The following is a 12,796-nucleotide window of genomic DNA, read 5'->3' on the forward strand; positions in this document are numbered from 1 at the left end:
TTTCACAGCCCTTAGCCAACACACCAATTCTCTCTAAATACACAGCAAAAGGATGTTTTTCTCTATTTGTTTACGTACTTATTTGTTCACTAATATGTTTGTAGGTCTTCCTACATGCTAGACACTGCTCTGAGCTCTTAAAGAGCTATACTCATTGCTTTATTTTCAGTTCAGTTCATCCAAATATAAAGTATCATTTGCCATACAAAGTTGTCATTTCAACATGACAGTGTTTTTCACAAAATGATTATGTCATGACATTTAGCAATTTAGTCCTGCAATGGATATCTACTTCAACTCACCATTAGCGTAGAATTAGGATTCCATTTTCCTCTTCCCCAAAACGATATTTATTATTGTTTTCTTATTGAAAAAGTAACATTTATTCACTTTAGAAACATACAACAATGGAAGTAGGCAAGTAGAAGAAAAATTAACCATAATATCACCCACTACCCTGTGTAGTTTTTCTCTCTGCAAACAATGAGGATTCTAATCTTGTAATTATATGCATAAATCTGAAGACAGATAATATTTAAATGGAGCAAAAATAATGTTCCAAAATTACTTCGATGCGAGCTGCGATTTTATTTATATTTCACTGCTCAGTATTTCCTACTCTACAAAGGCAGTGTGGAGTTGTCAGGATATACTAGACCCAGGTTTCAAAATCTCACGTTAAACAGCCTCGAGGGTCTTCAAAATTTCTGGAGCACTTTATATTAATAGGCTTATTTTCATGGAAATCAAGAAACTAGGTCAAGATATCCTTTCATGAGCCCCTAAACCGTGTCTAACAACTTAAGGACTGTCTGGCCTCCTTACTTGTAGACTGGTTTCTTGAAGTGGGCCTCAACAGCCACGGTTTCCACCTGGGCTGCTCAGGAGGGCTTTCTGTTAGCACAGGGGGTAAGGGTGTCCAATACGACAGCCTCCAGATAGCACCTACCTCTCTGCCACCCCTCAAAATGCACCCTGTGCTCCTCTAGAACACACGACCCCCAAATGCCTGGGAAATCACTAATCTGTCCTCCTAGAGCCCTTTGCTGGTGCCCGCCCATAAGGGAGGAGCAGGGGGAGGGGAGGCCACAACCAAATGGCCGTAGGCTGGTGAGAACTCCCCACCAATGGAAAATTGAATATGGAGTGTGTATGTTTCAATAGGTACCAAGATCAGATGATGGGTTTGTTTTGTCCAGGATCTTATGGGGGAGCAGACTAATAACGAGAACAGAAGAGACAGGGAGGAACTTCACATGGGCTAGGAATACCTATTACAGTGGAATCGTTCTTTAGATTTCCAAAGCCCTTGAAGAATGCCCACATCTAGGTTTTGTAAAAAGGAGAATACTTCTGAAGCTGAACACTAGGCCTTTAATTGTAACTTTCTTTGTTCATTGTCGCTGATTGTTTTTTCAATAAGGTAACATTCTCAAAGTATAATATCAACCACTAGCAAAATTAGTATTACATACTTCACTTAAGAATTTCCAAGATGATATCTAAAGCAAGAACAAACTCCATTAAAATTGAAGTTGCTCACGTTCAAACCTCAACAAAATGCTTCAGGACGACTAAACGAGCTCTAGGGACAAAATATGCATCGGTTTTTAGGATTTACATTACTGTTTTGCTCATAGAATTTCTGAGGCAAAGGAAATCGTGACATCTTCGTAAATGAGCTGGTTCCAACTGAAGCCCTGTGTATTACCATCATGATATCCCCTCAACCGGAAAAGCCCTTCCCTCTTCTCTCCACTCTTGTAAAACCACCAGCCACTTCAAAGGCTAGGACATAAAGCACATACCTGAGAAATTTTCCATGTCCCACAAGTGTACCATACAGACCGTATCTTTATTCTGAAGCCTTTCTGCACTCTTGGACTGAATTTGTGGAAAATTATTTGGTTCTCAGAGTATTGTTTTGTCTTGTCCTCATATAACTGCGCATATTTTATATTCCTTCAAGAACACCATCATAGCACCTACTGTAATAAATGATTGTTTAATGAACAAGCGAACTTAAGCACTAATGACTAATGAAATTTAATGGTCTCTCAGAGGATTAAATGCATTATGGATGTTATTTATATAACACTTCAATTTATTTCACTCTATAAAAGACAATGGTATTTATTTCTGTTCTGGGGAAGAGATTGGTTCTTCACTTCAGGACCAAAAATGAAGACGCTCTAGAATTTTTCCCCTCTTCTGTCTTCTTTTGCATCTGCTTTGATTTTACAGGGATGTCTGCTTGTGTAAGTGTCTCTGAGTCGTGGCCATGTGGAGTCTGAAATTTTCTACGTTCTAAGCAAAACCATCCTAGTACTCATTAGCAAGTCACCTGAGATTTACCTACCCAATTTTGAAACAGAGTAAATACTTTGACCCTTTCTCTACTGCAGGGAATCCTTGACCCCCAAAATATACGTAGTTGTACTGTCCACAGGCAAAACCCAGTTTGGTTACTGAACGCAGAGCGCAACAAACAGGCTGATGGAGTTTAATCCGAGCGTGGGAATACTTCTCTGAGTTTGGCTTCCTCATTTGCAAGTAGGAGCTAGAATAGTAGCACGAGGGCTATTGTGAGGAGTGAAGGAGGTAATCCATTCAGTGCAAAAGCCGGGCTCAATAAAAGTGAGGGCTCACCATATGCTAGGCATTGTTTTTGTGATTTATTATTACTAGTCGTGACCTTAGATACGTGACCTAGCCTTGCTATGCGGCAGCGTCCCCATCATAAAATACTAATAAAGATGAAAACGAATTCATTGGGTGGTCGTGAGGATCACAGGAGATAATGGATGTAAAGCAGGCTAGGAGCACCGTCAGTACTCAGTAATCAATAGCTGTTACCACCTGCATTATCACCGTCACTTTCATCATCATCCTCATCTCCGTTATCAACAGACTGTCAGAAAATGGCACAGCCAATATATTAAGAGGCTATTCCTAATAATAAAATAGGTGTGTGGAACAGGGGGCTCAATCAGGGAAATAAGAAAGCAAAGGACTCTTGTAGGACCCAACCAAGGCTGCCAGAGGCATCCGTCATAGAGAGGACTTCTTCTTTTTCTAAGAATTACTAATTTTTATTCTAATAAGCATACAACATTAAGTCAGTCATACACCAGCTACTTCTTGGAGGTCAGACAACCCAAAGATAAAATACAACCCCTCTCCCTGAACAACTATGGGTGGTAAGTTTATATTCAGAAAAATTAAACAAAATCAGCCCCTCCTTGGCATTTTATATTAAAGTTGTGGATTGTTAACAATCCTTAACGTGACTTTCAAAGAAAGTTCATTTCTTCATACCTGCATATTAAAAAATACTATTTTATTTTTTTAAAACCACGGGTTTTCTTTAACACAATGATTTATGCACTCCAGGTCTAACACGCCTGATATCGGTACTTTAGAGGAACTTCCGGAGTAGGGAGGGAAATGCACATGGGGAAAATAAACCTCCATGTAAAGGTGAATTTTCCATTGTTGTAAAAGTGAAGCTATTCAGATTCGTCCTGATGCTGTATGCATAATAATGTCACTGCTATGAGAAGGAGAAATGCTTGAAATTTAGAAGTAGGGATATACACATATACACTGACTCATGGGAGCTGCCCACACTAATTTGTACTTTGTTTTTCTCCCAGTCAAGTACACGAAGTTACAAAATATTATAGCCTTAATTTTCAGTTTTAAGTGTCTCACTTGAACATACTGGTAGAGAAGAACACGGGCATCATTCAGTGGTTCAACTTCCTGGGGGTCCCATTCTAAATGCAGCCATAATTATTGATTTGATCCCAAGTTCATTGTGAAATAAAGGAAGAAAATATGACTTCTTCTTGGGAGCAAAGCATAGTACTAACTCAAGATAGGTTAAGACTCTTCCTCCTAAACCATGACTCGGATCACTAAAATCAAAGTCATTTGCTGGTAACATTCAGTGTATGCCTACAAAAAGGATGCAAATGTAAGTCACCCTTTTGCCTTGAGCTCAAGGTTCAGGATAGAAAACGCATACACACAAACACGTGTGAAGATAACAAATATTATAAAGCTCTGGATGTACACTGCAGGCAGTGCTGATAAGTCCAACGCACAGTGGAAAGTATTATTGGAATAACTAAAAAGTTAAGGAGAGATATCAGGAAATCTGGACGGCAAATGTGAACAAGAAGAGAAACAGTTTATCTCCTGGGAGAATTTCCGGTGCCCACCCTGGCCATATGGAAATCATAGGGTCTCCTTCTAAATGCCTTCATTTCGTCCTCTCTGATGCCCAACAAGATCAGGAGAAGAGTGCTTTTATTTCCCAACGTCCTCTGTGGCGTTCTTGTAAGCAGTTTTGGTAGAGGAAGATACATATTATCAAATACTACAGCATTATAATCCTACAGAGCTCTTCTACACTGCTCAAAACTTGTTCAGGATCAGACCTCATATGATACCTGTCAAGTCTAGGTTCTTCATTTCCGCTGCTGAACCGTCTAAATACAATTGATTAATCAAATCAGATTTCACTGAGTTTTTTACACAATTGGTTTGAATTTGCAATCAATTTAGGAAGGAATCTCTTTTGATGTTTAATTTATCTTTCCTGTTTTTAGTTGGGGGCCAGCCAGACATTTTCAAACACATGATGTTTCAAATGAGATATGGTAACAGATACACATTACTGTGTATAAAATAGATAAACAACAAGGACCTACTGTATAGCACAGGGAACTCTATTCAGTATCTTGTAATAACCTATAATGGAAAAGAATCTGAAGAAGACTATATATATACACATATATGTGTGTGTATGTATGTATGTATGTGTATATAACTGGATCACTTTGTTGTATGCCTAAAACATTATAAATCAACTATACTTCAATTTTTTAAAATGAGATATGATCAAATATAAAATTTAGCAGGAATTTCTCACTTGGAGGCAGGGGACATGGAGAGAAGAGACAATGAAGACTAGAAGAGAAAGTATTTCTCTGTCTTCTGGGAGGATGTTGGAAGTGTCCCAAAGCACGCATAGCTCTTCTTCCTCTCACTCCTTTCATCGTCTCCCTGGCTCTTCCCTTGCCTGGCTCCTTCTCTCTCTAATGGACTCAGCTCACACGTCGCCTCCCCAGCTAGACATCTCTCTTTCCACCCAGTGGAACCTTCCCCCGGGGCCTCCATCCCTCTATAACCCATCCCACTTAGGCCTTCATAGTTCTGATCCCTCATTTGTTTACCTGCTTATTGTTACTTATCAGCACACCTGGTTTTTTTCTTCCAGTTTCACTGAGGCGCAATTGACATACAGCACTGTGTGAGTTTAAGGTTGTACAGCATTAATGATTTGACTTACGTACATCATGAAATGATTGTCACAGTAAGTTTAGTGAACATCCATCTCATACGGATACAAATAAAAGAAATGGGAAGAAATAGTTTTTCCTTGGGATGAGAAGTCTTAGGATTTACTCTCAGTAACGTCCGTATGTAACATACAGCAGTGTTAATTATATTCATCATGTTGTACATTACATCCCTCGTACTTATTTATCTTATAACTGGAAGTTTGTACCTTTTGACTGCCTTTATCCAGTTCCCCGTCAGCACACTTGTTTATTATTTACTTTATTTTCTGAGTCCCTTGACTAAGATACGAGTTCTTGCAGGGCAGGATTTTACCTGCTTTATTCACCTCCGTATTCTTGGCACTAAAAAAAAAAACATCTAACACACTTGAGATGTTCCAGGTATTTTTGCTGAATGAAGAACGATAAGGCTCTGTGTTTCCTCCAGAGAAATCTGTTATCGTTTCCCCACACTCACCTCCCTCAGGATGTCCTTTACTTACCCAGCCTTGGCACTCTTCTCTCTCATATCTGCTTCTCCTGCTGCGGCTCAAATGCTGTAAAGCCCCCTCTACCTCCCTACTCACCATCCCCTGGCCATGTCCCCACCCTGCCCCATCACTCCTCCCCACATCCATTTCTCCTCTAAATTGTTAGAGTCTTAACATCCCTGTTTTCCCCATCACCAACTCAATGATCTTAAAATGGTTTAACAGCTCTGTGCCTCAGCTTCCTCACCTAAAAATGGGAGAAAACAGAAACAGAAAATAACTACAGTTGCTGTCGGGATCAAGTGGGAAGTTCTGTAAAACACTTGAAAGAGCCTGAACATCACGAAATGCTAAATATTCACAATTATTCTTATTCCCACACATTTGAACACTTCATTGAAATGCTACATTTTATTTTAAAATCTCAAATGTGTCTGTTTTCTGTTTCTTCACAGCGCCTAGCATGTGTCATGCTTACTTAGTAGGCAGGTCAACAAGTAGTTGTCTGATTCAACCTAATAAAAGAGAAGGGAGGGGACTTCCCTGGTGGCGAAGTGGTTAAGAATCCGCCTGCCAATGCAGGGGACACAGGTTCGAGCCCTGTTCTGGGAAGATCCCACATGCCGCGGAGCAACTAAGCCCGCGAGCCACAACTACTGAAGGCTGAGCGCCTAGAGTCCGTGCCCTGCAACAAGGGAACCCACCGCAGTGAGAAGCCCGCACACGGCAACAAAGAGTAGCCCCCGCTCCCCGCAACTAGAGAAAGCCTGCTGGTAGCAACACCGCCAAAAATAAATAAATAAATTTATTTAAAAAAAAAAAAGAGAAGGGAAAGAGACAATGCAGAAAGGTGATCATATAAGTGAGCTGTTTTATTAACTCAATGATATTTACCTTGTATTCTTGAAATTTTGATGAAGAAAGCTCAGTGCTTACAATTCTACAGTTTTATCAATAAATTCAACTTAGATTTCTACTTATTCTCAGATACCACCTGCTTTTAAGTGAACAGGCTTCAAATTTGTCACAATCTTGATCGCTTTTCTATTTCCTGAGGAATATTTTATCAGTATTAGCTAGAAAGCAACTGGAAATCTTATCTTCTGTTTGACTGTACCTAAATGGTAATTCACAGACCCTTTGGATTGTTCCCCAGACAATAGAAAACAAAATCAAGAAAAAATAAAGCAGTGAAACTAATTTTCATCTTAATGAAAAGTAAGTGAAGAGCAGATGAAATTAATAAATACTAGGGGAAAAGGGCCAAATTCCACCAGCACACATTTGTTGGACTTAACAAGGAACGTGTCGTTGGCTTACCCTCTTTATTCTACAGGATTCCAACAAATTAAGCTCCTCCAACTGGCAAGTTCTTAGTGTTGATGTAATGTTGCCTGTCCCTGGACAGCTGAGCTCAGCAGCTCTAGTTCCATTTTTCCTATCCAAAGAATAGCTAAAGAAACATTCTTTGGACAAGTGTAATATGTTTGCTGCGTTTCAAGAAATTTCTTTCACATTTTCCTCTCTAGCTCTGTTTATTGCACCATGATTTCTATAGATTTAATTTATTTGGGGCCAGGTGCAAATTTTAATAAAAAGAACAATGTTCAAACTAGCCTAGAGCAGTCTAAAGGAGTTTCATGGATCTGATATTCCAGAAGAGAAATTTTCACTTCATGTATAAACAGAGTTTAGTCCACCGTTCAGGCCTTGATTGATTGATTGATTGATTGATTTTCAGTGTGAGAGGGTTGTCCCTCTTCCTCCAACTCTTCTTCTTTCTCTTCTCCTCTTTCTTCTTCTTCTCATTCTCTCCTCCTGCCTCCCCACCTCCTCCTCTCCCCCTCCTTCTTCTTCTTGACTAGTAAATAGACAATGTATTCAATTGATACAAAGGGTAGTTCTTTGACAAGTTTGTTTAAAAATTGAGGGCATAATATACATAAGTCTGTAACTTTATTCTTCTGACAACATATCATGGACATCCCTCAAAGTCAATAGATAAAATCTAGCTCATTATTATTATTTTAAAAAAATTTTTTTAGCGTTACGCGGGCCTCTCACTGCTGCGGCCTCGTCCGCTGCGGAGCACAGGCCCCGGACGCGCAGGCCCAGCGGCCATGGCCCACGGGCCCAGCTGCTCCACGGCACGCGGGATCCCCCCGGACCGGGGCACGAACCTGTGCCCCCCGCATCGGCAAGCGGACTCCCAACCACTGCGCCACCAGGGAAGCCCTAGTTCATTATTTTTAATACCAGCAAAATATTCTATAGTATGGGTATATTACAATTTTTCAACCAATCTATTGGTGAATAATCAGGTTGCTTTTAGCTTTATTTTCCACTAACAAGATGAAAATTAGTATTTTTGTATGTGTGTCTTTGCATATGGGTACTTTTGGTTCTATAGGGTAGAGTCAAAAATGTAAGACCAATGGATCGAAAGATACATATATAGGGACTTCCTTGGTGGGACAGTGGTTAAGAATCCGCCTGCCAATGCAGGGGACACTGGTTTGATCCCTGGTCCAAGAAGATCCCGCATGCCGTGGAGCAGCTAAACCCGTGTGCCACAACTACTGAGCCTGTGCTCTAGAGCCCATGCTCCACAACTACTGAAGCCCATGCACTCTAGGGCCTGCATGCTGCAACTACTGAGTCCATGTGCTGCAACTACTGAAGCCCATGCACCTAGAGTCCGTGCTCTGCAACAAGAGAAGCCACCGCAATGAGAAAGCCGCGCACCGCAACGAAGGGTAGCCCCCGCTCGCCGCAACTAGAGAAAGCCCACGCGCAGCAACGAAGACCCAACTCAGCCAAAAGAAGAAGATACATATATCTTTATATTGTGTAGATCTACATAAAGATCTCTGTAGTAACATTTTCCTACTTAGAGGAACATTTTCCTACTGCCATCACTTTTACTTTATCTTTTTTTTATTCCATCAGCCTTGATTTTCTAATGACAACTTTTTTTTAACGTTCAAAAACAACAAAAAATTACGCTTTTCCTTACTCAGAAAACTTCAATCCAGAAATGAAGTATGTCCCAAATCAAACCCTTTTTAAGTGTCACCATGTTACATCTAGGATAATTTTCCATATTTTTTTAGCATTCCACTTTCTGATTTTTTTCTCAAACTTATGAAAGAACAGCATGTGACCTTTGTCCATCATGAAAATGACGATATTTGTAGACTCGGTTTTATGTGGTAACATCAGTAGAACAAAGAATTACTTACCACATTTCTGTTTAGATCATTTTACAAAGACTCATTTGTTCCTGAAATTTTATAATAGCCAAGTCTATCAAGGATTTTTTTTTTTTTGCTAACTCTCAAATATAATCTTGATATTGAGCCAGCAAAAATTTTTTTCAGTTAGTGCTATAATATACAATATACATCATGGGCCTGTTCTGAAATAAAGATGAGAATTATTTTCGGCTTTTTGGCTCTGAACCAATGGTTTACTGGCCAGTCTCTCAGGTAAAGTTTTTTGACTTTTACAGACAGAAAATATGTCCACTGGACACAGAATATTTTTTCATAATAAAAATAAGAAAAACTCTAGGATCTAGAAAAGACCATTTCTTTTGTATTCATTGACCATCAATATATATTATTTCATTTAATTCATAACAACCTATGAGATAAGTATTTATAGATGAGGAAACTGAGACTCAAAAAGGTTAAGTAACTTATTCAGTGCCTCACAGCAAGTAAGTAGGAAAGCCCCAATTTTTACTCCATTATCTGTCTGATTTTGAATCCACGCTCTATATACAAACATGTCCCCAGTTTCCTGTTTAATTTGCCATATTGACCATCACCAGTTTTTGGCCCATCCTTTTGTCCTCTCTCAGTTTTAAGTTACATGTCAATCTGGGTCAATCAGTGGTCAATGGTGATACGGACATGAAGGTTCCATTGCCTACAGTATGTCTACACAACTGGCATGGAATTTTGACTTAATGTGAGCTAAGCCCTCACTCTTGGAGAAGAAGGAGGATATTTCAGGGCCAGTTGAGCTGGTCCTTCTTCTGAGGTTGACATTTCTCCCAGAAGCTCTGATGGTGGCTGGTGGCAGGACTACTTTCCATGGAACATATTTAAGCCTCAGATTTCATCCTCATGTTACTGAAGATATTTTTTACCCTAGCGTGTTAAAGCTACTCAGTAAAAGCTAAATCAATCTCACGTGATCCGCTTGCTGTGTGAACACTTTTCTCCCTTTTGTTTCTTTAACCCTAAGGCTTATTTGGGGAACTAATACTATTGTTCTTTGAGATTTCCGAAAGGCATACTGGAAAGTTCCTCAGATCTCTCTTGCTTGATAAGCTGTTAATGGGGGGAGGGGCAGTGACATTCCTCCAATCCTTGTTGTATTAAATTGATTCTACTTGAATAATTCCTTCATTGATAATTCTAGAAATTTTTCGACAGTGGAAAATTTAAGCAAGACTCACATGATTTTAAGAGACAACACATTCTCTCCCTTGGATTGTAGTGAAATACACAGCCTTTTGTAGTTTACTATGTAAAACCGTCCAGAGGGGTTTTTTCTTTTAATTTTTCTTAATATGCCATCATGTATACAATTCTTGAATTGGCTAACAGTATTTTCCTCTATCTCATAGCAGTTGGTATTCTTCTTAAATATGGCATACATGAAAACACAGACTCATTGTTTTAAAAAATAATACAGAAAGAGGCCTAACTCAGATAAGTTTGGGCTGAAAATTTCCTGGGAGTGGAGCCATAGAGATAGAGGCTCTTTGTAAATGGCAGGGAATCTTTTTCTCAATTTTTTGATTGCCATCCAAGTCTTTGGGGAGGAAACCAAACATCACTAAAGAGTCTGCGGTTTGGCACGTTGAGGTGAAGGCTGAACCACTGCCTGCTAGTACCTTCACCAGCATCGTAACCCATCTTTTTTTTTTTTTTAACGTTGTAAATGCTATATAAACTTTATATGAGCAAACAAGCTCAGAAATGCACATTCATCTCAAAAGTACCATCTTAGTACAAGTTAGAGCAAATCAAGATGAATCTAAGCAGGTTAAGTGAAACCAATGTCAAAATCACACATTTATATCTAAGGTAACTTCCTAAGGTGATATACAACAAATCTAAGTGAAACTAAGCAGACTGTTTGAAACAAGCAAGAAATGACACATTTGACAAGACGGGCTGACCATTAACCAAGGCTCGGAAGCAACCAAGCCCGGAAGACACCTGAAGCTAGTGCCATGCTGGGGCTGGTTTGCGGCGAAGCGGCTGAAACCACAGACGTGCTGCGAGTGGCTTCTCACCCCGGGAAGTGCTGCCCCCAGCGCTGCCCGATGTGCACTAGCCCTTACACAAGTCGCTGATGCCCGGCGAAGGGCATTCCCATAACTGCATGCACTCAGGCTAAGCCGTGCACAACCACACCCCAAATTCAGAACGCAGAGCACATGACACCCCCGTCGCCCCACTACTCTCCCACTTTGGAGCACTTTCTGTAGAGCATGCAAGCGCTTCCCTTCTTTTTTCCCATCTTTCAAGTTGCTAGACCTGGGGTTGGGTGGCGCATGGCTGCAGCTGGAGCCTTCCCCTCGCCCGGGTTGCCCTGGGACCCTGGGGCACTCCGTTGTGTCCAAGCGACGCCCAAGCATCCCGCGCTCCTTCGATGCTCCCAGCGAGGACAAAGGGTGTCCTCCGCATCCCAGTAAAGAATCGTCGGGGAGACGGGCTCTTGGGCCGCCTGAGAGTGCCGCAAGGGACAGCGCCCGGGGACTCGGCATGCCCATCCCTCACCCAGGGTGCGCTCACCACTTGTAGCCTCTGCCGCGCTTGAATTTGAGGGTCAGCGCCGTCTCCAGAAAAAGCAAGAGGTCGAGCAGCGCCAGCAGCCAGTACCGCGGCTCCTTCTTCACCTCGGTCACTCGCCAGACTCCAACCAGCGAGTGCAGCACGAAGAGCAGCCGGGTGGCCAGGGCGTTGAGCAGGACCAGTCCCTCCATGCCGCCCGGCGCGCTCTGCCCGCGCCCGCGCCCCGCAGACCCCGCCGCCGGGAGCACCCGAGCCCGCCCGAGGGCGGGACGCGACACAGCTCCGAGACCTGCCGCTGCTGTCCTCCTCCCTCACCCTCCCGCGAACAGGAGCGAGCGGAGCGCCCCTCCCCCAAACTTCCTGAGAACTCTTGAAAGAGAGGCGATTCCGCACCCAGCTTTTCGGGCTTTCCGGGGAGTCTGGGGCTGCGCTGCTCGGGCTCCCAGGCGTTATTCTCCCGCGCTTGCCCATCCCCCTCCCAATCCCGGGGAGTGGGGAGGTCTCTCTCTGTCCCTGCCCTCGACCCCCGCCGCCCGGCCTCCGTGGGGTCCTCGAGAACGTCGCCGCTCCGGGGAATTGGAAAGAGGGAGGCGAACTGAAGGTCGTGGGGCTGCATAGCCAGAAAGGGGGAGGGGGACGTCGGGGGCTGGGGGGTTCCCTTACTTTTCCACTGAAGTACTTTAATTCACTCACACTTCTTGCAGGAACAGGCTCTCACGGTGACTCTGAGATGGGACGCAGGAGAGCCGGAGAATCTGCTGCGCAGGCAGGTTTAGAAATAAGGTTCCAGCCCAGTTTGAAGAATTAAAACTTTCCCGAACTAGAGGAAACGAGGCACCCTGGGCTTTCCCAGAGCTCCCTGCCCCTCCCTTAGCGGACGGGTAGCCCGGGTCACTTCCACTGTTTGGACCAGGTGTTATTAAAGCAAAGAGATAGTCTTTATTATGTCTCGCCCCCCCACACACTATTTTTTCTGAAAGGAAGTAGGGTGGCAAGACAAGAGGGCAGAGGGGACAGTGAGGGGGAGACAAGATAAAGCTAGGTTTAGGTCAGACGGAGATATTCATGGAGTAGGGAACTGTACCCTTGACATCAATGACTCATGAAGTAAACTCCGACTTGCCAGCACCCAAGGCAA

The 12,796-nt window shown here is 42.4% G+C and overlaps 1 protein-coding gene across 1 annotated transcript in view; it reads right to left on the reverse strand.

The window, feature by feature from the left end:
* Positions 1-11,923, reverse strand: part of TMEM26 (transmembrane protein 26) — a 47,537-nt gene extending 35,614 nt beyond the window's left edge. Inside the window, exon 1 of the mRNA XM_032607987.1 lies at positions 11,659-11,923. Within this exon, the coding sequence (XP_032463878.1) occupies positions 11,659-11,849 (191 nt within the window). The 5' untranslated portion in view covers positions 11,850-11,923. The remainder of the gene's footprint in view (positions 1-11,658) is intronic.
* Positions 11,924-12,796: the final 873 nt, after the last annotated feature.

Source organism: Phocoena sinus, chromosome 16, assembly GCF_008692025.1.
Source record: "Phocoena sinus isolate mPhoSin1 chromosome 16, mPhoSin1.pri, whole genome shotgun sequence".
NCBI lineage: Eukaryota > Metazoa > Chordata > Mammalia > Artiodactyla > Phocoenidae > Phocoena > Phocoena sinus.